Source organism: Equus przewalskii, chromosome 22 (assembly GCF_037783145.1).
Source record: "Equus przewalskii isolate Varuska chromosome 22, EquPr2, whole genome shotgun sequence".
Lineage (NCBI taxonomy): Eukaryota > Metazoa > Chordata > Mammalia > Perissodactyla > Equidae > Equus > Equus przewalskii.
In genome coordinates this window covers 51960325-51987109 of record NC_091852.1, presented here as the reverse complement: position 1 = coordinate 51987109, position 26785 = coordinate 51960325, and the positions used below count along the sequence as shown (strand labels likewise).

General features: G+C 43.6%; 1 protein-coding gene across 9 annotated transcripts in view; it reads left to right on the top strand.

The window, feature by feature from the left end:
* SPIN1 (spindlin 1) overlaps positions 1–26785 on the top strand; it is a 76399-nt gene that overhangs the window by 4699 nt on the left and 44915 nt on the right. For 4 of the 9 annotated variants that reach the window (XM_070589828.1, XM_070589832.1, XM_070589834.1 and 1 more), the window contains exon 2: positions 17530–17740. The exons of 1 other annotated variant lie outside the window; for it this stretch is intronic. In XM_070589828.1, the coding sequence (XP_070445929.1) occupies positions 17689–17740 (52 nt within the window). In that variant the 5' untranslated portion in view covers positions 17530–17688. Of the gene's footprint in view, positions 1–7100; positions 8692–8719; positions 11357–13833; positions 16566–17529; positions 17741–26785 lie in introns of those variants that run through there. 4 more of the 9 variants (XM_070589833.1, XM_070589829.1, XM_070589831.1 and 1 more) reach the window with 4 other exon arrangements.

The following is a 26785-nucleotide window of genomic DNA, read 5'->3' as shown; positions in this document are numbered from 1 at the left end:
CTCAGTGTTACATGGTTTTTACTTTGAGTTTATCCTTTTTTCTCTAACATTGAAAATTTGCATTTTTTCTTTTTTCTGCTTTATCTCCCCAAATCCCCCCAGTACATAGTGTATATCTTAGTTGTGGGTCCTTCTCATTGTGGCATGTGGGACGCTGCCTCAGCGTGGTTTGATGAGCAATGCCATGTCCGCGCCCAGGATCCAAACTGGCGAAACCCTGGGCCGCCGCAGTGGAGCGTGCAAACTTAACCACTCGGCCATGGGGCCGGCCCCCGAAAATTTGCATTCTTAGCAACATTAATTTATCCTACAGTTAATTTATCCTAAATGTAGTAGTTTGAAAATACTAATAACAGTAAAGTGATTGTAGTTTTATATTTTATTATAGTTGTTTTTGTTCTTAAAGTGTATCTACATAAGGATGTACAGTTGACATTCTGAATTATAAATTTATTTGAAAACATTTTCTCCCTGATCATGTTACCACCTTGATTATTGGTTTCATTTATTTGCATAAAATCCTCAACTTTTAAGGGTTGCTTGAATTTTTTATTTAATGCGTGTTTTTCAGTATGTAAAATCCTTATGTAGGGCAGAAGTCGAAGCTGGATCACAGAGGTATCTTCACAGTCTGGCTTCTATCAAGTCCCCACACTGTTCCTTCCTACCTCATTTTTATTCATTTCTGCTTTATTTTTCCAGTGTTTTGTTTTTGCAAAATATCAGCACATACGTAATTTTTGTTTTCCTTCTTTTCTTAAACAAAAGACAGAAATCTACATCCACTGTTCTGGCTTTTCCTTTTCCCTTAGTGTATTCTGGAGATGGCCTTAGAGAAGCTCTTTTCCCCTTTTATGCTTGCAGTTCGCCTCCTAATGTGAGCACTTGCATTGTTTATGTTCTGTTAGTGTTATAAGTATTGCTTCAGTGAGTAATCTTGTGGATATATTGTTTTGTATTTGTGCAGGTATAGCTTTAAGATATTGAGATTGTTGGGTAAAAGGTAAATATGTTTGTAATTTTGTTAGTGTCAAAAAATTACATTTTAAAAAGGCAGATTGATTATGTCACCTTTTACTTAGAACGCGATGACTTCCCTTTACTTTAAAAACAAAATTTCACGGCGTGGCCTTCAGGGCGCACACAGTGTTCATCCTTTGGGGCCTCAGCCTCACCTTGCCCCACATCTCCCAATTTCCCTGCTCTGGCGAGGTGGGCCTTCTCCCATGTCCTGTGCGCACCGTCTCCTGCTCCGGGGAGCTGGCACTCCTCCTTTTCCTCGGCCTGGAATGCCTGTCTCTGCTTGTTTCAAGTGTCTTTAGTCTTCCTTAGGGCTTGGCTCGGTCGTCGCTTTTTCATGACGTTCTTTTTGTGTGAGCTTGCAGATTTTCATAATGACGGTGGAATAGCCCAGGGAACCCCCACATATCCATCACCCGCTACAACAGCTGGTTTTCTCAAGTTTTTGAGTTCTTTTCTTGAGCTCCCTGAAGTCAAGTCCTCCCTGTAGAGACGTTGCTGTCTTGCCTGGTGCTTATCAAAATTACAGTGTTAGATTCATTTACGTCATTCAATGCATTTTTGTTTTCCCAAAAATGCTGACCTTCATGAAAGCAGAGACTGTTTTTGTCCGTAATTACTTTTCTAGTACTTCGCGCAGTGCCTGGATTGTGAGTGCTCAGAGCCCCCTTGGGCAGTTGCTAGAACTGTCCAGGGGAAGATCAAGGCTGGCCACTTATGTCCCGTGTGCTGCACAGGGGGCTGTCAGACTGGTGACTGAGGGATCGGAGTTAACACGGTGGAGGAGCTGACAAAGCGTCTTGTAGGTGAGGCCATTGTCTGCATGCCCGACGCTGGAGTCCCTGGGGTGGACATTTGGGAAAGGAAGATGGATTACAGTGGGGAGGAACATGAGCAAGCTGGGAGCCACAGCCAGACGGGTTGAAAGCCATTTCAGGTCTGCTTCTCTGACCTTGGCTGTATAGGCGTCCTGCAGGAGCTGGGCCCTTGTCGTGGAGCTGACCACACACACTGGGCCCAGGGGGCAGAGAACTCCGGGAGCCTGGGAAAGGTGGAGGAGTGGCAGCCGCTGCAGGCCACCCATGATGGCCTTGCATCCGTCAGCGAGGTGAACGCAAGGCCAGCGGGGGCAGGCTACAGAGGTGCCCCCAGGTGTGCCCCTTCAGGTGCACCCCTTCAGTTGCACCTCCCGCCTGCTGCCCAGGAATCTCTTTGGTGGCCCGCCCAAACCAGAAACAAACGGGAACGGAAATTCTGGAGAGTGTGGTTCAGCTTAGCCAAGTTAAAATATTACAGAGCCAAATGATGAGCTTGGAGTTTTTGAACTCCCAGCTCGGGTTCCATATAAAGGACCTGAAAGTTTCTATGATTGCTCTCAAGTGCAAAGTGGATTCCCAGTGTAAGTGAGAGCATCGATTGGTAAGGAATGGGATCCTGAAAATTGGGTTGGGGCATATGTCAGGTTCTGATTAAGCTGGTGACCTTGAACCCCTAGATTCTGTTGGGCTATCTTTGCCAGTAGAAGCAGCCTTTCCATCCCCTGCCTGAGGAACTTAATCTCCCTTTGCCTGAGAAACCTGTAATTGGCCTTCCCTAGGGTAGTCCCATCAGACCCCAGAGGGCGAGGTGTGAAGTGTGACCCTTGAGGGGATGTGCCTCCCTCCAAAAGATTGTCTGGTTTGCCACTGTGTAGATAGCAGCCTGGGGAATGTCTGCGAGAAGGGATCTGAAGGGTGTGGGATAATGGTGGAAGGAACCTGAAGTTGGTTAGACCGAATTTATCGATGTGGGCCCGTAAGCAGAGATTCTGAGTTCAGTGTTGCAGCTTGAGGGGTCAGAAAGGGCTCTGGTTGATTGCCTGAACCAACCCGAGAGCTGGCCTGTGCTGAGTGGAGCTGAGATGCCTGAACTGCCTTGGTGTCCCACAGAGGACAGGATCCCGAAGCTGAGGGAGGTGGGAGTGTTGGAGGGGATTTGTCACGAAGGGCCTGCTTGCCGGCCCAGGATGATTCCAAGCTCTGCCCATCCCACAGCCGGAAGACAGTAGCGAGGGAGCCCGGTATCTTGGGAGCTCTGCTCGCTCCTCTCTAGGTCAGTCCCAGTGGGGGCTGCGGTGGGGAAGGCACTGACTCAGTGGGCGAGATGGATCCTGGGGTGGCAGGTCTGTTGAAGGGTCTTTTTGTTCAGAATTAATCTCTGGGTTACAACTACTGGTCATTTTTTGGTTTACTCTGGTATTATCATTTAATCCTATGAAGTTTTTCCTTTAAATTGAGTCAGTAAAAGGTAAAAGCAATCTTGTGTACTTTACGTTCATAATTACTCATCACCACACTTTTTTAAATATTAGCCCATAAAGTAAAGTTCACCTAAAATAAATACAGTAGTGTCCCCCTTATCCACAGGGGACACGTTCCAAGAGGACCAGTGAATGCCTGAAACCAAGCACAGTACCAAACCCTATATATATATACTATGCTTTTTTCCTGTACGTACATACCTGTGGTAACATTTAATTTATAAATTAGGCACAGTCAGAAATTAACAGTAGTAGTAATAAAATAAAACAATCACAACAACATACGGTAATAAAAGAGCAGATTTTAGCACTCTCAGCATACAATATCTTTTCTTTCTTTATTGAGGTGAGAACTTCCATCTTGTCACTTAAAGGAAGCACTTTACAGCTTCTCTTTGGCGTATACGAATTGCTAGCATCACTACTCTTGTGCTTTGGGGCCGTTATTAAGGAGAATAAGGGTTCGGTGAACACGAGCTCCATGAACACCAAGACAGTTGATTTGATAACCCAGGTTGCTGCTAAATGACTAACAGGCAGGTGGTGTCTCCATCATGTTCGTTCTTGGGGTTGTATATTCTATGGGGTTTTACAAATATATAACAGGTATCCACCATTATGGTACCATACAGAATAATTTAACTGCTGTAAGAATACTCTGTGCTCTGCCTTTTTGTTTTTTACTGATTTCTGTTTTTATTTTGGTGAGAACACTATATAATTAAAAGCTTATGATAATTTTTGAAGCTTGCTTTATGGCCCAGCATATGATCAGTTTTTTTTTTTGAGGAAGGTTAGCCCTGAGCTAACATCTGCTGCCAGTCCTCCTCTTTTTGCTGAGGAAGACTGGCCCTGAGCTAACATCCGTGCCCATCTTCCTCTACTTTATATGTGGGACGCCTGCCGCAGCATGGCTTGATGAGCAGTGCGAAGATCTGCCCCTGGGATTGGAACTGGCGAACCCCAGGCCGCCGGAGTGGAATGTGCAAACTTAAGTGCTGCGCTACTGGGCCAGCCCCATGATGAATTTTTGTAAATGTCCTGTGTGTGTGCTTGGAAAGCATGTGCTTCTGCAGTTTTTGGATGTAGTGTTCTATATTTGTCAGTTAGTTCAACTTGGTTAATCATGTTAAATTCTTCTATGTCCTTACTTTTTCCTTTTGGTCTGCTGGTTATATTGGTTACCAGGAGAAATGTATTAATACTCTGATTTTGCATTTGTCTGTTTCTCCTTAGTTCTGATAATTTTTCTTTATATGTTTTGAGGGTATGTTATTGGGTGCATACGTGTTTAGAACTGTGTGTCTTCCTCATCACTTAAGTCTTCTAAAGTCATTTTGTCCCTCCTTAAGGAAAAGGTGTTACTAGAGATAAAGTTTACTTAGCTTAATAGTAACGTAGTTGCATTATCTTTTCTTTGGTTAGTATGTGCAGTGTATGTCTTTTTACCCTTTATTTTCAGTCTTTCTATGTACTTATGTTTTGGATGATTCTGTTAACAATATATAGTTGGAGTTTTAAAAATCTAGTGTGACAATATTTCTTATAATTGGAACATTTGGTCTATTGGCATTTCACAAAATAACTGCCATAGTTGGGTTTAAATCTCTTGTTTTAATAAGTGCTTTCTGTTTTTATTGATTGGCGCCTGAGCTAACATCTGTTGCCAATCTTTTCTTCTTTTTTTTCTTCTTCTTCTTCTCCTCCCCAAAGCCCCCCAGTACATAGTTGTATATTCTAGTTGTAGGTCCTTCTGGTTGTGCTATGTGGGATGCTGCCTCAACGTGGCCTGATGAGCGGTGTCACGTCTGCACCCAGGATCCCAACTGGTGAAACCCTGAGCCTCTGAAGCGGAGCGCGTGAAGTTAACCACTCAGCCGTGGGGCCGGCCCTATGCTTTTTAAATTAAAAATAAAGAGCAATCTAAAATGAAAAGAAGGTGAAATATAAGTCAGAAACAAGATAGGAATGTTCACTGTTCACTCATCACTATTTTTCACTGTTTACCTTGATAATGCAAAAAAAAAAAAAGAACCCCAAGAAAAATTAAATGGTACAGATGTTACCAATGAAAAGATTAGTTTACATAGAATCTGTCTGTCTGTCTGTCTTCAGGCTTCTGTGTTTTTATTTTTTTTGTTCTTTGGTTCTCAGCAGTTTTACTATGATGTGTCTGGGTATATATTTCTTTTTATTTATATTTTGTGTTTATAGGTCTTATTGAATCCATGGTAATGTCTTCCATTCTTTTGAAAGGTTTGTAGGCATCGTCTTTTAAAGTGTCTCTGCCTCCCTCTCCTCGCCCCCTTCTGAGAGTCTGTTTCAACTCAGGGTAGGCCTTCCCAGTCTCCTGTCCTGTCTGCTTAATTCCGGATGTTTCTTCTGATCACTCTCTGTTCACTAATTTTCAACAAGATTAGCCCACTCTTAATCTTATCCATGGAGGATATTGTATTTTTTCACTTCTGGAAAATCTGGTTCTTTGATAGTTTCCTACCAAGTTTTCTGTCTTTTTTTTTTGGAGGAAGATTAGTCCTGAGCTAACATCTGCTGCCAGTCCTCCTCTTTTTGCTGAGGAAGACTGGCCCTGAGCTGACATCCATGCCCATCTTCCTCTGTATATGTGGGACGTCTGCCACAGCATGGCTTGCCAGGTGGTGTCATGTCGGCACCCAGGATCTGAACCGGTGAACCCTAGGCTGCTGAAGCAGAATGTGCGCACTTAACCACTGCGCCACCAGGCTGGTCCCCCAAGTTTTCTATCTTATGTCTTATCTCTTTGAACATAATGCTTACAGTTAGTTTTTTATTTAACAATTTTATTTATTCCTGTAACTTCCCTCAGTCTAGTAAATTTAGAGTATGATTTTGTAACTCTAGTATGTGGCAGCTCTATGGGTCTGCTTTTTTTTTTTTTATTGACTTCATATTACATCAATGTGAGATTTCAGTTGTACATTATTTCTTGACTGTCACCACATAGGTGCTCCCCTTCACCTCCTGTGCCCACCCCCACCCCCATTCCCCTGGTAATCACTGAATTGTTCTCTTTGTCCGTGGGTTTGTTCATATTCCACACATGAATGAAATCTGGTGTTTGTCTTTCTCAGTCTGGCTTACTTTGCTTAGCATAATTCCCTCTAGGTCCTTCCATGTTGTTGCAAATGGGATGAATTTGTCTTTTTGCTGGCTGAGTAGTATTCCATTGTATATATACACCACATCTTCTTTATCCAATCATCGGTCGATGGGCACTTGGATTGTTTCCATGTCTTGGCTATTGTGAATAGGGCTGCTATGAACATAGGGGTACATATCTTACTTTGGGTTGTTGATTTCAAGTTGTTTGGATAGATACCCAGTAGTGGGATAGCTGGGTCATATGGTAGTTCTATTTTTAGTTTTTTGAGGAATCTACATACTGTTTTACACAGTGGCTGCACCAGTTTGCATTCCCATCAGCAGTGTATGAGGGTTCCCTTCTCTCCACACCCTCTCCAACATTTGTTATTTTATTTTAAAAATATTTTATTTTTCCTTTTTATCCCCAAAGCCCCCTGGTACATAGTTGTGTATTTTTAGTTGTGGGTCCTTCTAGTTGTGGCATGTGGGACGCCACCTCAGCGGGGCCTGATGAGCGGTGCCATGTCCACGCCCAGGATTCGAACCAGAGAAACCCTCGGCTTCTGAAGCAGGGCGAGAGAACTTAACCACTCAGCCATGTGGCTGGCCCCCAAGATTTGTTATTTTTAGTCTTAGTGAATATAGCTATTTTAACAGCGTGAGGTGGTATCTTAGTGTAGTTTTGATTTGCATTTCCCTGCTGATTAGTGATGTGGAACATCTTTTCATGTGTTTATTGGCCATCTATATCCTCTTTGGAAAAATGTCTGTTCATCTCCTCTGCCCATTTTTTGATCGGGCTGTTTGCTTTTTTATTGTTCAGTTGTGTGAGTTCCTTACATATTATGGAGATTAACCCCTTATCAGATATATGATTTGCAAATATTTTCTCCCAGTTGATAGGTTGTCTCTTTGTTTTGATCTAGTTTCTTTTGCCTTGCACAAACTCTTTAGTCTGATGAAGTCCCACTTGTGTATTTTTTCTTTTGTTTCCCTTGTCTGAGAAGACATGCTGTTCAAAAAGATCCTTTTAAGTTTGATGCCAAGAGTGTACTCCCTATAGTATCTTCCAGGAGTTTTATGGTTTTAGGACTTGTCTTCAAGTCTTTGATCCATTTGGAGTTTATTTTTGTGTATGGTGTGAGATAATGGTCTATTTTCATTCTTTTGCATGTGGCTGTCCAGTTTTCCCAACACCTGTTTATTCAAGAGCCTGTCTTTTCTCCATTTTATGTTTTTGGCAACTTTGTCAAAGATTAGCTGTCCATAGATGTGCGGTTGTATTTCTGGGCTTTCAGTTCTGTTCTGTTGATCTGTGTGTGTTTTTTTGTACCAGTACCATGCTGTTTTGATTATGATGGCTTTGTAGTACATTTTGAAGTCAGGGATTGTGATGCCTCCAGCTTTGTTCGTTTTTCTCAGTATTGCTTTAGCAATTCAGCGTCTTTGGTTGCCCCTTATGAATTTTAGGGTTCTTTCTTCTATTTCTGTGAAGAAGGTCATTGGGATTCTGATTGGGATTGCATTGAGTCTGTAGATTGCTTTGGGGAGTATGGACATTTTAACTGTGTTTATTCTTCCAATTCATGTGACATCATGCAGATTACATTTTAAAAATTGTTTGAAGTAATTTGAGGCCTAGAGTGATATTTCTAGAGAGGGTTCACGCTTGCTTCTGCCAGCTATCTGAGGGAGTGGGCCGTCTGGGGTGGCCTCAGCTCCGTTTTTAGGGTGCAGATGAGCTGGAGACCACGCTGCAGTTCTCAGCCTGGCTGCTTTCACTCCCCCAGCTCTGGAGAGCCGCTCCGGATTCCGCTCACAGCAGCAGGGTTCGCCAGCTCCCTCCTCCCTTCCATGGTCTCTGCTTCCTGGTCTGTGGCTCCTTGCTTTGCAGAGCTGTCAGCCTTTCAGCTGCCCCTTATCACTTGGCAGTTACTCTCAGGGGTGTGAGTGGTTCCAAGTCTGGAGCGGCCCTCCCTGGATCCTGCCTCTGTGAGCCTTGCCATCTTCAAGTCCTGTGAGGTGTTGAAGCACGCTGAGTGTGTGTGTCAGTGTGTGTGTTCAGGTTCTTGTCATGGAAGTTTTCAGTCCTGCAAAAGTTAAGAAGATAGTGCAGAAGAGCCCTTTGTCTCTTTGACACCAGTCCAATGATGTCTTCCTGGCTTTGATGTCTTCCTGGCTTCTGGTATGACACGATGTTCCGGGCTCCTCACACATTTCCTGGCCCTGACCTGGAATTAACCATTCCTGTAAGAAACCCTGCTTCCTGATAGTTTTTGTTAGCGGTGTTCTTGTAGGTTTTACTTTGGTTTTCTAGCTTTCAGGAGCGTGGTCTAAATTAGCCTTCTCTCACTACCAGGACTTGTCCATTTCTTTTTACATTGATGCCTGCTTCTGGCCTTTAAAGACCCAGCAAGGGTTCAGGGTTACTTCTTGCCAGTGGTCTAGGCAGGGGTGTTGTGCCATGGACCTATGGCAGTCCGGTGAAACCTACAGATACTTTCTCAGAATGTTTCTGAATACAGTAAGTAAAATACAAGGGATCACAACAGAAATCAGTTATATTTAAATAGAAAAATATGAAGACAATTTTAATGTAGTAATGTGGTTTCTTTCTTTCTTTTTTTTTTTGTGAGAAGATTGGCCGTGAGCTAACAATCTGTTGCCAGTCTTCCCCTTTTTTTTTTTGGCCTCCCCAAAGCCCCAGTGCACAGTTGTACATATATCCTAGTTGTAGGTCGTTCTGGTTCCTCTGTGTGGGATGCTGCCACACCATGGCCTGATGAGTGGTGTGTAGGTCCACGCCCAGGATCTGAACCCTTGAACCCTGGGCCGCTGAAGTGGAGTACGTGAACTTAACCACCATGGTATGGGGTTGGCCCTGGTTTCTTTATTAATATGTTAAGTGACAAGACAATATTGTTAACAAACAGGTAATTAAAATTTTGTATTTTAAGATACTAAAATGATGGTTTTTGATGCTTATCACAAAATGAAATGGTCTTTCACTTGCCTCCTTTCACATACTGATTAGCAAATAACTGATGATAGAGAATCCTAGAGGCCACTGTAGATCTTTGTGTCACTGCAGCGCCTTCCTGACACTGGCTGCCTGGCGAGGTCAGCCTTCATGGGCTGAGGCACAGTCCTCCACACAGCTGCCCTCAACTGTAGTGGACACCATCCCTAGGCTCGGGGGCCCCCAGCCCTCCACAGTTCTGACCAGATGGCTGTAAATTCGGGGGTTTCCATGACCCTCTCAGGTTTGATAATTTACTGTAACAGCTGGCAGAACTCAAGGAAGTGCTGTGCTTTTGATTATCATTTCGTTATAGTAGAAAAAATGCACAGGGCAGGGTCTGGGAGGACTCTAAGTGGGAAGCTTGTGGTCCTCTTCTGTGGAGTCAGGAGCATCACCCTCCTGCCCATGGACGTGTAACTGCATGGAATCTGAGTATTACTGAGCAGGGAAGTTTACTCCAGCTTTCTTGTCCAGAGTTTTTATTGGGGTTTCATTATGGAAGCATGATTGATGGAACCATTGGCCATGAGGTTGAGCTCCATCTCTAGCTTCCATCCCTGGAAGTCGAGCTGCTAGCATGGGGCTCAGACTCCCAGTCCTCTGATCCCATAGTTGGTCTTTCTGATATGGGTAGCCCCTATCTTGAGTCATCTTAGCATGAACTACCTAGAAATCCACCATGACTCACCGGCTCCTGTCACTCAGGAAGTTCCGTGGATTTAGAGGGTGATTCCCAGGAACTGGGACAAGGGCCAGCTAAACTCTTTGTTTGACCACAGTCAGCCATTCTGTTTTCACAGTTGGGTGACTAATGACCTGATAGCTGATCCACTCTGGTCATGTCTGTTCTGTGGCAGGCTTAGTAACTTAATTTAAAAGTAGTTTCTGAGTTTAAAAGCTGTTTTGAGATCTGCAGCAAATGCACTGGGATGGAAAGATGTGTGATTTCTATTGTTGAGAAAGTCAGAGGTACTAGTAATAATACTGTGGTGTGTTCCATCCAGTTATGATGGAAGGAAGTGCTGTATTTCAGATGAAGTTTAGGAAAATGAAGATAAAATTTTTCCCCCATCCAAAGTCATGATACTTGTGAATTTTGTTCATGCTTAAGAGCTCCTGTATTAGAACTTGGTGTTTAGATGTTTAGTGATTTAGTCTGGTTAGTGATTGTATTAATGTTGATAGAGATTGGGGCTCTGAAGGCCTTCACATATCCACTTAGAATGTGTTATAGCCAAATGCTCAGTAATTAAGAGTGCTTTATTCAGACTGAGCCCTTCCTTTTCATCTTGAGATTTCAGCCAAAGGGACAGCTTACCCTGGAGGCCTCTAGAATGTTGTCTTTAGGTGCCATCTGTTGAAAGATTTGTGATTGGACTTTCTAGGAAATTCTTTTAGGTGTCTAGGAAGGTTTTAAGTCGTATTCCGGTGCTTTTTCTTTCCAGATTTACAACATCTAAAACCATTTACCCTTTTTCTCTTTTTTAAACTTTGGATTGTGAAAATGTTCAAGCATATAAAAAAGTTGAAATACAGTAGTCGTCCTTCCCCGAGAGGATGCATTCCAAGACCTCCAGTGGGTGCCTGACACCACACGTGGTGCCGAGCCATCTGTGTTTTTCCTGTGCATACATACCTAAGATAAAGTTTGACTAGTAAATTAGGCACAATCAGAGATGAACGGCAGTAAGTGATAATAAAATAGAACAGTTCTAACAATGTACTGTAATAAAAGATTTGTGAGTGTGGTCTGTCTCTGTCAAAATGTCTTAGGGTGCCACCTCTTCTTGTGACGAGGTGGTGTGATACAGTGCGTATTCGAGAAGACGAAGTGAGCTGCATGAGGCAGGCGTTGTGACGGAGCGTCACTTTCAGACTGCGCTTGACGCCAGGTAACTGAAGCCGTGGAAGGTGAAACTGCTGATCAGGGAAACTGCTGTGGGCAGTGAACGTCTGTATGCTCATCGCCCAGATTCAGGAACTGCAAATATTTTGCCGTCTTTTATTAATCAATTTTTACAAATCATATGTTAGAAAATAAGTCAGAGACTTTTGAGCATCTACAGTAAACCTGTGTTGTTGGCCACCAGTTCCAAACTTGCCTGGTCTCCTCTCTCCGTTGTTTCTTCCCCAGACTTTTCAAGTGAAGTTTTGTAGACAAAGAAGAGCTGGAGCCGTGGCCAAGTTATACCTGCTCTGCCCTCTGTTGAGATACACTTGCTCACGTTTTGCTGTACTGCCATTTTTTGTTGTTGGGCTATTTGAAAGTTGCGATAAATTGCAGACATCTTGACACTTCGTAAAGTGGGGATGTTTTTCTTTGTAACTATGATGTCATAATTAAGAAAATGATTTCTTATCTGATATGTAGGGCCCATTCAGATTTTAGCAGTCTGTCCTTCATGTGGGTATAACGTGCATTCCTCCCACATGTTGAAGCCTCTGTAACAACAGCCCAAGATGGGTCGGTGGCAGCCCAGACTTCAGCATGGAGTATGCGTTTGGCCATTAGCGCTCCTGTGTGCTTTTCCATTAGTGATCCATGTGTTGACACTTCTTTTTTTTTTTTTTTTTTTTTTTTAAAGATTTTATTTTTTTCCTTTTTCTCCCCAAAGCCCCCCGGTACGTAGTTGTGTATTCTTTGTTGTGGGTTCCTCTAGTTGTGGCATGTGGGACGCTGCCTCAGCGTGGTCTGACGAGCAGTGCCATGTCCGCGCCCAGGATTCGAACCGATGAAACACTGGGCCGCCTGCAGCGGAGCGCGCGAACTTAACCACTCGGCCACGGGGCCAGCCCCTGTTGACACTTCTTTGGGACTTAGCATTTTTGCTTAAGCAGTTTTAGAAATTTGTTTTGTTTTTATAAATAGCACTGTTTGGTGATAGCAACTGGCAGCAAATATTTTGATGTGTAGCTTCTGCTTCGTGTTACTGTTTGATGTCTGGAACGTTGAACTGCCCCTTTCCTTACCTCTCTGGAGGCAGCGTGCAGTCTCTGACGGTGCGGCGCCTCGTGCTTTGTGGAGCCATCTGTGTGCGTATTTCTCAGAGAGGAGATCTCTCTCAGCGCCCCTGTGTGCAGTGCGTGACCGCGTGGGAGCCCCTTCGACCTGTGTCCAGAGTGGAACAGGTGTAGAGTGCGCCTCCTGGTGGCTGGGAGGGGCCAAGTTGATGCGTGTACGGTAGGCTGTGACACCCAGCACGTGCTTGGGACACTTGCTTTTCTGTGAAATAGTTGGTGAAAATCTTGTGATCTTTGAGATCATTAGAGAAGGAGAATTTGGAATTTCAGAGCCAAATTCCTGACGCTTTTTAAAGATTTTAGTAAAATAGCACAAGTCTGCATAGTTAGCTATATTTAATAAAGATGGACTTAGCAAAGGAAAATCCAGGATCTTTTTTCCCCAACTTTTTATTATGAAAAATTTCAAATTGAAATAAAAGTTAGTATGCCCTTCACCTAGGGTCAAAAGTTAACGTTTTGCCATTTCACTTTGTTCTTTGTGTTTGTTGTTTTCTTTGCCTGAACTACTTCAAGTTCACTTGCGACTTTATGAATCTATAACTGGAAATTTCAGCGTGTGTTTCTTAAGAATGAGTATATTCTTGCGCATGACTTCAGTGTCATCATTGTGCTTTTACAGGTTAATGACAACTCCATAATCTTGTCTATGACTTAGTCCCTATTTAACTTTCCACCCTTGTCTTAAATGTCTTCTGCAGCTTTTCCATCAGCTGTCCACTCAGGGCTGCCTCACTGTGTTTAGTCCTCGTCTCCCTTTAGCTTCTTTTCATCTAGAGCAGTGTGTCAGCCTTTTTTCTTTTTTATGACGTTGACTTTTTGAAGAGTATGGCCCGCTTGTCCTGTAGAAACTTCTCGCTTGCTCCTCTATCACCTGTAAGCTGAAAGTTAGGTCTAGGGCTTGAGTGGATTGAGGCAAAGCATTTTTGACAAGAATGCTTTATGAGTGGTGTGGTGGCCTTTCGTCACGTCACCTCAGGAAGCCTGTGAAGTGAGCTTGGCTCCCTGTGCTGGTGCTGGACTGTTCCATCCCCCTGTTAGAGCAGCACGCAATCAGCAGGCATGGTGGGGCGGTCCTTTGGTGCCACACAGGACTGTTCTCCAGCAACCTGTCGCCCAGTGGGCTCAGCATCCAGTGGGTCTCTGAATACAGGATTGTCTTTTTTATGGCCTTGAAATTAAGCTCTGTTTGACAACATTTTCTGTAATACTTGAGAAAAACTGTTGAAACTCCTGCTATTCTAGAAATAATGAGATTTTATTATGTCAGCGTTTAAAGTTTTTAAAATTGTTTTTCCTTTAGTTTATTTGCTAAATTAACCGCCTAGTAGAATAACTTAAGGTAAAGTTTTTTTTTTTTTTTTTTTTTTTTGCTGACGACAGTTATCCCTGAGCTAACATTTGCTGCCAATCTTCCTCTTTTTATGCTTGAGGAAGATTAGCCCTGAGCTAACAACTGTGCCAGTCTTCCTCCACTTTATATGTGTGTCACCATCATGGCATGGCTGAGAGTGGTGGAGGTCTGCGCCCAGGAACCAAACCCACAAACTGAGCCACTCAAGTGGAACACGCTGAATTGAACCACTACGTCACTGGGCCAGCCTGGTATTTTTTTTTTTAAACTCCAGTCAGAAGACGGGGAGATTTGTTTAAGGAAAGCTTTACTTCACTGGAGTTTTCAAAGCATATTATATGGCAACTGTTGAATCAGAACAAAGCCAGGGTTCCATTAGTTCTCTCTCTTCAGTGTTTTCCTTTTGTTTAGTTTCTACATTTTTCTGGTCTTACAGGAGCTGTCATAAAATTAGGCAATTGGAATATTAATTACAACTCAGAAATGGGGAACGACTTTCATTTGACATTTTTTGTTCTTACATTATTCTAGAAGTTCCTTGCATCCTTCCCCGCTGCACCTCTTCCTTCAACTCGTGTCTTATGCTTTTTTATTTATTCTTTTGAGGAAGATTAGCCCTGAGCTAACATCTGCTGCCAATCCTCCACTTTTTGCTGAGGAAGACTGGCCCTGAGCTAACATCTGTGCCATCTTCCTATACTTGATATGTGGGATGCCTACCACAGCATGGCTTGACAAGTGGTGCATACGTCCACACCTGGGGTCTGAACCGGCAGGCCCCAGGCTGCCGAAATGGAACATGTGTACTTAACCACTGTGCCACCAGGCTGGCCCCTCTTATGCTTTTATAAAGTATAACAAGTTCAATCTGAAAATTTTAATGAAGTGGTGAGCAATAGAAAATATTTCCAAGATAAGCTTAAGTCTGCTAGGGAGAAGGGTACACACTCCTGTAGAATATTAGTAAGGTAAATTTTTCATGTTAGAGAACCAATTTAATTTATAAAGTTAGGATACATTGATATTTGTGCAGATTAAAATATTTTTCAATCTTTGAAGTAGCTTTGAAAAGAGGAGCAGAGAAACGGAGTGGAGTCATGGGATGTTTTTAAAATTGAGAAATACTTCATCATTTCTTGTATGCCAATAGGAATATTCTAGTGGTAATGGGTTAATTAATACTGAAGACAGATGGGAGTGATAACATAAGTGAAAGGGTTGAGCTTAAGCACAATTTAGCTGCTGTTACAGGAGCAGAGGCACTGGTCAGTTGGTGACCTTGGCGGTGGGAAGATGAGTAGTTCTCTTTTCCTAGCAGAGAGCACGCTTACCTGCTGAGGGTGGGGTCATATTGTTGAGTGCCCACTTGAGACAGGAGTGCTCAGTTCAAAGTTTTTCACCCATGCTTAACGGCTGAAGTTGTGGGCACAATAGGCAGGAGTGGGTTACAGTTTTGCCATAAAAGTGACAGGAAAAGAAGGGAGAGAAATGGGGGAAACCAAGGAAGTCACTCTAGTGGCTGAGCCTCTGGAATCTGAGCAGAGTCAGGAGGGCAGTTAGGCCCTGAGGAAGACAGCGGTACAGTGAGAAAGGGTCAAGCCGTGGGTGGAGGCAGTGATTGCATCCAGGAATTGTTGGTGTAAGGAAAGTGGAAGCATCAGAGGTGGTTTTGAGTTTGAGGTGTCGAATCAGAATCCAGAGGAATTGCAGTCCTTGGTGATGAACAGACCAAGTCGTGGCCGTGGAGATAGGTGGTTGGAGTGGGGTGGGGAGTTTGAGATGAGCATGTCGGAGAACCGAGGGGCAGGTTGTTGATGGAATCGTATGTTGCCAGGAATGTGATGAGAACAGTGATAGAAAGCAAGTAAACTAGCTACCAAAGTCTTCAGAAGTGTGCGCAACTGGAGGGTTGACAGGTGGATGCCTGCAAGGAAGAGGAGTGGCTCTTAGCACTAGTGCTGTGGCACGTCCCCATGCTGCGTGTTGGGTACGGGCGATGTGTAGGTGTAGACTCTGGGGAGTACAGACAGCCGCTGTGGAGAGAGCTGCTGGGCAGAGGAACTGGAGACACACTTGCTAAAGACACACTTGCTCCAGAGGTAGCAGAGCGGTCGGGTCGGACAGATAGTGTGGAAGAGGTGAATGAGGGAAGCTGAGATTCTGGTGCTGGAAGAGGCTTGCACGACTCTTGGGTGGTCTCTTAGGGAGCGGTGGTGACCGCCATTTGTCACGACGGCCTAGGCTGGGCGGCAGGCTGTGCAGCTCTTGGGAAGTGCGTCCCCGGAAGAGGCGCCGCTCCTTCCTGGGCTCCTCTTGTTGTTGCTTGTTGAAGCCGCTACAGGTGCCGGCTGTTTCCCCTGCTGTCTGCACCGTCTCTCCCTCCTGCCCGCTCCAAACACTTGGCTCTCAGCAGTAATCACTGAATGATTCATTACAAAAGCCATGCATTTTAAAATCGGTCTTCCTTGAATGGTAAAAGTTTTTTTTTTTTAAAGATTTTATTTTATTTTTTTTCCTTCTTCTCCCCAAGGCCCCCCAGTACATAGTTGTGTGGTCTACTTGTGAGTCCTTTTGGTTGTGGCATGTGGGACTCCGCCTCAGCATGGCTTGATGAGCGGTGCCATGTCCGCGCCCAGGATCCAAACCGGCGAAACCCTGGGCTGCCACGGTGGAGCGCGCGAACTTAACCGCTCAGCCATGGGGCTGGCCCCTAAAAGTTTTATACAGTTAAGAATTTGTACCAAACCAATTCGTCTCATTAATTAGGCTTTTAAATTATTTTAACTATTAGTAATAGCAATTAAATAGAAAATAAATGTAAATAAAAGGTAAAGAAGTGTAATTGATTTTGTTAGATTTCAGTCTCTAGAGAATTAAGTCAGCATTTCCTTCAGTTCTTAAACCTGTGAACACGTGGCCGTCAGGCGCAGACATGAAGACTAGTGCGTGAGAACCCAGTGTGGTCAGGCCCTGCAGGCAGATTTGCAGTAGACGTTTTCATGTTGTATCAGAATGTCTCCATGTATGTTTACTGTGTGGACTGTGAACTGGAGCCAAATTTGGTTTAAATGATAAACTGCTTCCATATGATGACTTAACTTTTGAATGAGTGTGGAAGTTTCTTTGAGGCTCCTCCAGAGTTACGGGATCTTTTCCTCTGGGTTCTGGAAGCTTGAGAGCAAAAAGGGAGCTGCATTGCCTTGGTGGTTATAATCTCTTCTCTTGCCCAAGGCCGCCGGCTCACTGATGTTCCACCCAGCGGTGTGCTGCCTCCCCTCCAGCTCTTGTTCCACCCTGCACCCCAACCCCCCGGACTCACCCCCATCGCCCGCCTGCCTGCCCCCTTGAGCTGGGCCTTTGTGTGGCATCACAGAGATGGCCATGTCAGTCTAAATCTTTCCTGGCAGCAAAATGGGTTGGGCTACAGCAGGGGAAGCCGGACCCTGGATTGTTCCGGGTGACCTCTGAGGCCTGTGCTTTTCCTTGTGGAAGGCTCTTTGGCACCTCCTTTTCTCCCTGCTCCTCTCTGCTGTCCTAGGCACCCAGGGCCAAGGAAATGAAGTTAGTTGCTTCTGGGTGAAGTGCATTTTAGCTGATGTTATGTTTAAAATTGTATATCGTGTTTGATGGGTTGCAGAATTTTGCTCTTGTGATGCTCTAGTAATGAATTGTTATTTCACTATTTTACAGAGTGCTTATGATTTCATGTATTTTTGCTGAACTTGTAAAAGAGGCACTTGGATGATGGATTAACAAGAACATTGAAATTCTGTGAAAAGTTTTCAAAGTGGAGCATATTGAATTTTCACCCTAGTCAAGCAGCTCTGCTGCTCACTTAAATGCAGATGAATGAAGACCCCATTCGGGAAGACACCTGGCCAGCGGTCCAGAGCTGATGCAGGTAGGCAGTGCACTTCTGCACGTCCTTCAGTCCGGTGAACGTGAAATGGTCGTCCAGTTGGAGTGCTTTCCCATCGTGATTCCTAGTGGTTTGCTATCTTTCAAGCTTTGTGATTCCAGTATTTCATACACGTATACATGTCAATAAACAGGTTTAGTTTCTAAAAGGCAGGGATCATAGTAATTTTTTTCCTGTGGTCTCACCTTCTAGCAAGTTGTAGATGTCCAACAAATTTAGCAAGTGAATTGTCAATATCTATTTAGTAGGATTATAGTAAATAAAGGACTTTTCATTTCTTTTTGAAAGAATAAGTGAAAGTGAGGCAATTAGATGAGTATTAGATTTAGTGAGGTTTAGGATATTTATAGCAATTTTAAAGCAGAAAGATAAACTCGGGAGTTTTTTGAATGTTTATTTGAAAGAACTCTACTGGAATGAAATGTATGGAAATGAAATGAATATTTAATAGAAATTAATTGTCGTTTTTGTGGTACACAGCTAATACTGTGTCTTCCCTTATCTGTGGGGTATGCATTCCATGACCCTCGTGGATGCCTGAAACCACAGATAGTACTAAACCCTGTGTGTACTGTGTTTCTTCCTATATGTATGTATTTGAGGTGAGACAGCAAAACTAGCACAGATTTCTTTTTCCTTCTTCATGGTTTCGCAGATAGAAGATTCATTCTTACTGTAGATCTCGGCAACTTCAGCATACTGTTCTTTCTCCTTTTTTATTAAGTCCACACTTTCACTAAAGGAAGCACTTTACGGGCATATCGGAATTGCTAGCATCACTGCTCTTATGCTTTGGGCCATTAGTAAGTAAAATAAGATTGGCTTGATCACAAGCGCTGCGATACCTTGACAGTTGATCTTACAACCTGGATGGCTACTAAGTGTCTAACGCGGGTGGCGTGGATCCTCCGGGCAAAGGGATGAGTCACCTCCTGGGCGGGACGGAATGGGATGGCCTGAGATTTCATGACACTATTCACAACGGTGTGCAGTTTAAAACTTATGAACTGTTTATTTCTGGAATTTTCCATTTAATATTTTTGGACTGCTATTGACTGTGGGTAACTGAAACTGTGGAACGTGAAACCGTGGATAAGGGGGCCTCCTTTAGAACTAGAATAGAAGTTTAGATTTTGCATGATTTTTACCTAGCCCCAAACAAAGGAAATCTAGGCTACACTATAAATAGGTAAGTGATATTTTCTTTAGGACTTATGTTCTTCTCCATTCCAGAAGTACATTTGAACATTGAAAAAAGTCTGTCATAACATTTTAAGGTTCTTTGATAAATGATTCTGAGAATTATGCTAGCAAAATTATTTTTTTTGAGGAAGATTAGCCTTGAGCCAGCTACTGCCAGTCCTCCTCTTTTTTGCTGATGAAGCCTCTCCCTGAGCTCACATCCATGCCCATCTTCCTCTACTTTATATGTGGGACGCCTACCATAGCATGGCTTGCCAAATGGTGCCATGTCCACACCCAGGATCCAAACCGGCAAACCCCCGGCCGCCGAGAAGCAGAACGTGTGAACTTAACTGCTGTGCCACTGGGCCGGCCCCAATTATGAATCTTACAGAAGTAGTTGCTGTGTGATTTAGAACTGTTTCTTACAGTATTTGGAATTCCTTTGTAGAAGAGCCACAGGGGTTATGATTATTAAGTAGCCCTTCTCTCTTTTTGATTTTAATTTCTTTTATAAAGATAATATTAATTTAGTTGTTCAATATTTGTCAATAAGATTGACTTGCACTAGTGATGGCAGACTGAAGTGTACGTCATCTGTGAGTTTATTATTCAAATGCCAGCGCTCATCAGCTCTGTCCTGCTCTCTGATGAGCTGTTTAAATGCTGGTGTGTTTTGTTTGTCCTTGAGCCTTGGTTTTCTCGTATAAACAGTGGGACTGTCACAGTTTGTCCCTGTGGGGAGTCATCATGAAGAATGAAGAATAAATGCTTGCGTGTGTCAGGTGCCTAGCCAGGTCCTTGGCACGTTATAGCTGCTGTACAGAAAGCATTAATGTTGTTGATCATACTGTTTACAATAAAGGATTTTTTATTTCATCTCATTAGTTGCAAAAATTGCTGTCAGGTTTTGGTGGTCAGTGAACCTCCCACGTTTCTGTCATTTGAAATAGTAATTTATTTTCTAAAGTTTTTGTGCACACCATTCCAAATTCAACACTCCTGTTTTCTTCATTGACTTTAAAGTCACCTGGTTGTTAGGAGGTGATCAGGCTGATTCAAGTGATGTGTAGTCTGGTGTAAGTAACTGAAGGAGCTAAACCAAGAGATGTTACTGTTTTTAGAGGAGAGATTGTTAATCCTAGCCAATACTTTGAGCTTATATTTTCTTATTCTTCGATATTTCATAGAGCATGTGGCATAGGGTAGAGATAGAGTGGGTATTCTGTAAATTCTGGGTGGCCCGTTGTTAGGTAGTTTACCGTATGAGCCCATGGGTCATTTATTGTTTTTCACTGTTGTGTAATATACTCTAATTTAGAAAGGTTGCTGATCCATTTAAGTATTGGATTTGTATTTGTATTTGTAAAATTTTGTATTTGTAAAATCGTCTTAATCATTCTTGCTGTTAACATAGACAAAGGCTCTGTTGCTTTTAAATCCCTGTATCAGTAACTGTAATGTGCCCATTTACAAATAAAGAAAATTCACCCCAAAAGGGGGTTTCTTTTCCTCATGCAGCAAGAAGCCCAGGTAGGCATTCCAGAGTCAGTATGGCGGCTCCACTGTGCACTTGGGCTGCTGCCATCTCAAAGGTGAATGGTGGGGGCTTCGGCAGGTCTGGCTCCTAGGGCACCTGTCTTCGTCTGTGGGCTGTCGGACACCTGGGCTTCTTATGAGGGCTCCAGAGCAGGTATCCCAAGAGACGCACGCCCAGCTGCATGGTCTCTTTTGCAGGAGCCTTGGAAATCCTACAGGTTCCCTTCTGCTGCCTTCTGTGCATGAAGGCAGTCACAGAGGTCTGCCCAGGCTCAAGGAGGGAGCCTGTGCTTTGCTCGATGGGAGCAGTGCAAGGAATTTGTGGCCATGTTCTAAAATCACCACAGTGGTAAATAGATTGGATAGGCAATCCCAGTGCTTTTCACTGAGTGATCAGTAAAAATTTCAGAATTTCATTTTTACATTCTCTGTATGTCTAGTTCAACATATTAGGGGTTTCTATTTTAAAAATAACTTAGGTGTATCTATATAATTGTTGGAATTTAATTGGTTGCTAAAGTAGTAGTTTATATATACCTAATGACATTGGGCAGCAAGTCTTATTACATGGTATAACTTTTTTCATAAATTTTTTCCCTAGAGTTAGCCTCTATTTTTACTAGTTTAATAAAGGTTGCAGTTTTTCTTCTTTTATTATGACATACTTTAATCATTCTAATAGGTACAGGGAATGATAATAGATATTCATGTACCTAACACTCAGATTTAACAACTCTTTTTGCTATGTTTAAATCAAATATTTAAGAAAGCTTGGTTTTATTTATTTATTTATTTTTAAAGGTTTTTTAATTTTTTTCCTTTTTCTTCCCAAAGCCCCCCAGTACATAGTTGTATATTCTTCGTTGTGGCTCCTTCCAGTTGTGGTATGTGGGACGCTGCCTCAGTGTGGCTTGATGAGCAGTGCCATGTCCACGCCCAGGATTCGAACCAACGAAACACTGGGCTGCCTGCCTCGGAGCGCGCGAATTTAACCACTCGGCCACAGGGCCAGCCCAAGAAACCTTGATTTTATTTTTATCAAATTATTAAAAATTCGTAATTGAAAATGTCAAGTAGTGCCAAAGACTTAATAACAAAAAGTAGGCACTCCATTCTTTCTGATTTTTACCTTAAAATTTGTAAATAATGAGTGTACAAATTTCTCTTGCTCTGACTTTTAGATATTATATATTGACATTGGTTGAGGATTTTGTTTTTTTTTCACATAACATTGTCCTCTTCCTTCAGCCTCCTAATAAAAATTACTTTTGAGCCAAAGTAATGCAGTGTAATTACTTTTTTTGTACAATGTTTTGTTTTTCCTGGAGTGTAGTGATTTCTTTTTTTTTTTTCTATTTGCTTAAATTTCTTTGCACCTTGAAGCCTCTTTTTTTTTTTTGCTGAGGAAGATTTGCCCTGAGCTAATATCTGCTGCCAGTCTTCCTTTTTTGTTTTGTATCTGAGCCACTGCTGCAACATGGCCACTGACAGATGAGTGGTGTAGGTCCACACCTGCAAACTGAACCCATGCTGCCAAAGTGGCGAGCACTGAACTTAACCACTGGGCCACTGGGGCTGGCCCTGACAGCCTTATAAAACTCCTCTCAGTGTAGTTCTTTCCATGTCAGATGTGATGGATAATCCTCTGTTCGTGTTTTCCTTAGAGACTTTTTCCAGCCCCTTCTGGCTTTCTCTGGTCTGTGTTGATTGCTCTCTTGACCTGTTGCAATGTTGTCCTTGGGACTCCTTTTCTTCTCTGGGATGTTGGCTGTTCCTTGTTTCCTGGATGCCACACCTCCCTTTTTCTGAGTGTGTGCTGGCTGAGGGGGCCCTTGTGCATCTTCAGGAAGCTTCAAGAATAGGCACTGAATTAGTTGCTACAAGTGGAATGTGTGGTGATTCATTACTATTCTTTACTTTCGTGCTTGTTTGTAATTGTCCCAGACTAACAACAGTTTTTCAAAAATACGCGTAGATGATGAAGTTTTTTGAGACCTTGCGTTGACATTGCTTTTATTCTGCTCTCATGCTCAGTCCTTGGTGGGGTCAGAGATTCTGGGAATGGGCCAGCCCCAGTGGCCTATTGGTTAAGTTCAGTGTGCTCCTCTTTGGCGGCCTAGGTTTGGTTCCTGGGTGCAGACCTACACCGCTTGTCTGTCACTGGCCATGCTGTGGTGGGTGGCTCACATACAAAAGGAGAAAGATTGGCAGCAGATGTTATCTTAGGGCGAATCTTCCTCAGGAAAAACAAAATTCTGGGTGGGATATGACTTTCATGCAGAATTTTCCAGGCACTGCTCCATTGATTGTCTTTGAGATCCCAGTGTTGCTGTTTGGGGAAGTTGGATGCCATTTTCATTTTTGAAACTTTGTACATGTCCATTGGTTTTTCCCTCTTCTTTAGAAACTTTTAGAATTGTTTTTTTATGTGTTCTGAGACTTTATGACAGTGTATGTTGGTGTGGGCCTTTTTTACTTACTGTTTCAGGCTTTTTAGTCCTTGGATTCATCCTTTAACTATGTGGACTTTGCTTCTCCTGTGACCATCCTCCGTTGCCTTGACTGTCCTCCGTTGCCTTGACTGTCCTCCATTGCCTTGGCCATCCTCCATTGCCTTGACCGTCCTCCGTTGTCTTGACCATTCTCCGTTGCCTTGGTCATCCTCTGTTGCCCTGACCTCCCTCCATTCCCTTGACCGTCCTCCATTGCCGTGGCCATCATCGATTGCCTTGACTGTCCTCCATTGCCATGGCTGTCATTGATTGCCTGACCATACACTATTGCCTTGACCGTCCTCCATGGCCTTGGCTGTCCTCTGTTGTCTTGGCCGCTCTCCATTGCTTCTCTTCTCTCTGGAATCTCTTGGAGGTTATGCCTCTTAGGTTGATCCTTTCTTTTTTTTTTTTTAAACCTTCTCTATTCATTTCCATCTTCTAATTGTTTCTGAGAGAGTTTACTGACTTTATTTTCTAACCTTTTAAAAAAATTTTTTAGTAAGCATTTTAAATTTCTAGGAGCTCTTACTTGTTCTCACGTTTGTTTGCTTCATAGATGCAAGTGGCTTATCCTTCTGAGGCTATGAATGCATTTTTGAAAAGCCTTTCTTGGATTTGCTTGGCCTCTTGTGAATGTCTTTGTGTCTCCTTGCTTTCAGTCTCCGTGTTTCATCTGGAGGTTTCCTTAAATCTCTTGCGATCTGAGATGGATCCTCTAGCAAGACGCGAAAACGTTGACTGGAGGCTGTGTGTGAAAGTGGGCCTGTTTGCCTGGTGAACTTCACTCACACTGGGGCCTCCAAGTGTTGGTATTTGTGGGTGTTTTCACATTTCCCGTGGACTTTCAGATGTCCTGCTTAAATGATGAAAACATTGGTCACTTCTCAGATTTTCTGATTCCTCCCCCAGAGTTATGACGTCACACTCCTTCAGCGTCTGTTGAAGCGGCACCCCCAGAGCCCACTGCTGGTTGTATCAAACTGGGCTTGCTCAGTGTGCTGAGCAGCAGGAGTGCGTCACTTTGACAGCCTCCTGGGGCGGGTGCGCACGGGGGAGAAGTGAGCGAGTTGGCAGGGTGGAGGCAGTGAGCAGTGTGGAGGGGGTGGTGAGGATTTCTAATCCAAGTGGGTTGCTGCAACAGAGCTTGCTCTTTATCTTTGCAACACCTGAGTGCACACAAAGTTAAGAGTTGGTGGTTTTGGAATGTGTAGGTTCTGTTAGAACAGGCTGAGTATATATAGTTATTCTTGCCCATGGTGGTTTGGTGCAGTTTAAATAACTTTTGCGAGTCAGAACAGTTTATTTTATAAGTTATTGCTTTATTTCTTTTCTTACTTCCGTCAACAAATAGATGTTGATGTAGCTTCCTGGGAGAGTCTTGTTCCGTTTTCCACTGGTGAGCCCGTGATCCTCAGGTGGGTGGGATGAGCCCCTTGTGACGACAAGCTGACGTCAGCGCCCTGTGGATGGACACACACCCCTACTCCTGTGGCACGTGGGTTTTCACGTGCCATGTGTGTTGGTGCCTGCTTAGCAGGATGCAGGGATCTTGCTGAGGGCTCTTACAGCGGAATAGTGCTCCTCATTAGCTTGTCCGCCGGTCAGTTAGTGTACGTTTGGCTTGTTTCCTCTCTGCTGCTGTTGGAAATGATAGCTGCAGTGAGTCGGCTTGTCCGCTTGTCTTGCCGCTGTGTCACGGGGTGGATTTCTAGAAGTGGAACTGAGTCAGGTCTTACGTGCAGATGTAGTTCTGTGAGACGTCCGCAGATCCCCCTCCATGGGCTCTGTGCCCGTTTGCATTCCTCCCAGCAAGCAACATGTAAGTGCCACTGGAGTGTGCTGTCACACGTGTGGGTTTTTGTCCAGCCGAAGGGTGAGAAACGATGTCCCAGTGTGGTTTTATGTGTGAGGCTGGGTATCTTGTCTTACTTGTAAGGGCCTCTGTGGCCTTCCTTTTTCTGTTCTTATCTCACCCATTTTTCGTGTCTGCTGTCAGAAGCTCTCTCAATGTTAGAGCTGGTAAGCCGTGTCTGTGGGGTGAGAAATTTGCGTTGTACTTGCTGTTGTATGCAGTTGGCTTCTTGGATGGCCTTCCTTGAGTCCCTGGCCTCTCGCTCCCGTCTGTATGGGTCTCAGCTGCTTTACACGAGTCATGCTGGACTTCTGTGCTCAGAGGTGCTATCTGCACTTTCTCTGATAATGTGTGTTTTTGATGCTTTTCTCTCATTTCCTGAAGGGAATACTCCAACAACTTGGAGAAATTTGTGTGAGATGTAAGTTTTGAACCCCTACATGAATGTAAATGTCAGTTGGTAATTTAGTTAGCTTTGGAGTTCTGGGTTCAAAATCCTTTTACCTCAGCTTTGAAGGCATCATTTATCTCCTGTTGTCTAGCCCAGTGTTGAAGGTGGAAGACTAAGTCTAGGACCTCTTTATTTCTTTTAAAAGGGTTTTTAAAAATAGACTTCATTGTTTTAGAACAGTTTTAACTTCATAGCAAAATTCAACAAGAGGGTACAGTGATTCTCAGAGCCCCTGCCCTCTCCCCAGTCTCCCTGTCGGGCAGTGTCCCCCACCAGACCGTATGCGTGTTATAGCCGGTCAGCTACACTGACACGTCATCACCCGAAGTCCAGAGTTTACCCAGGGGCTCACTCGATGTTGTACGTTTTGTGGGTTTTGACAAAGGTAGAATGGCACGGATCTTCCCGTACAGTATCATAAGAGTAGTTTCACTGCCCGGAAATCCTCTGTGCTCCACCAGTCATCCCTGCTGCAGCCCACGGCAGCCCTGAACTTGGTGCTGTCCCCATAGTTCTGCCTTTTCCACGATGTCACAGAGTTGGAATCTCACAGTGTGCAGCCTTGTCAGATCGGCTTCTTTCACTCAGTGATGTGCATTCCGGGTTCCTCCATGTCTTTTCACGGCTGGACGGCTCATTTCTTTTCAGTGCCGAATAATATTCTGTTGTCTGGATGAGGTACAGTTTACCTATCCCTTCACCCACTGAAGGACGTCTTGGTTACTTCCACGTTTTGGTAGTTATGAATAAAGCTGCTGTAAACATCTATGTGCAGGTTTTTTTCTTTTTTGAGGAAGATTAACCCTGAGCCAACATCTGCTGCCAATCCTCCTCTTTTTGTTGAGGAAGACTGGCCCTGAGCTAACATCTGTGCCCATCTTCCTCTACTTTATATGTGAGACTTCTTCTACAGCATGGCTTCCCGAGCGGTGCCATGTCCACACCCGGGATCTAAAACGGCAAATGCTGGGCCACCAAAGTGGAACATGTGCACTTAACTGCTGCGCCACTCAGCTGGCCCCTATATGCAGGTTTTTGTGTGGACATGTTTTCAGCTCCTTTGGGTACATGCCAAAGAGCATAATTGGTGGACCATATGTTGAGAGTATGTTAGTTTTGTAAGAAACTGGCAAATTTGCATTCCCACCATTAACGAAGGAGAGTTCCTGTTGTTCCACATGCTTTCCAACTTTTGGTATTGTCACTATTTTGGATTGTCGCTATTCTAACAGGTGTGTAGTAGTATCTCACTGTTTTGAGTTTGTATTTCTATGATGATGTAAGATGTGGAGCATCTTTTTATATGCTTTTTAACCATCTCTTTGAAGTGTCTGTTAAGCTCTGTGGCTCATTTTTATTTTTTTTTTTAAATTTTTTGTTGAGGTCATAGTAGTTTACAACATTGTGAGATTTCATTTGTACATTATTATTTCCAGTCACCATATAAACGTGCCCCTTCACCCCTTGTGCCCACCCCCCAAACCCCTTCCCTCTGGTAACCGTTAAAC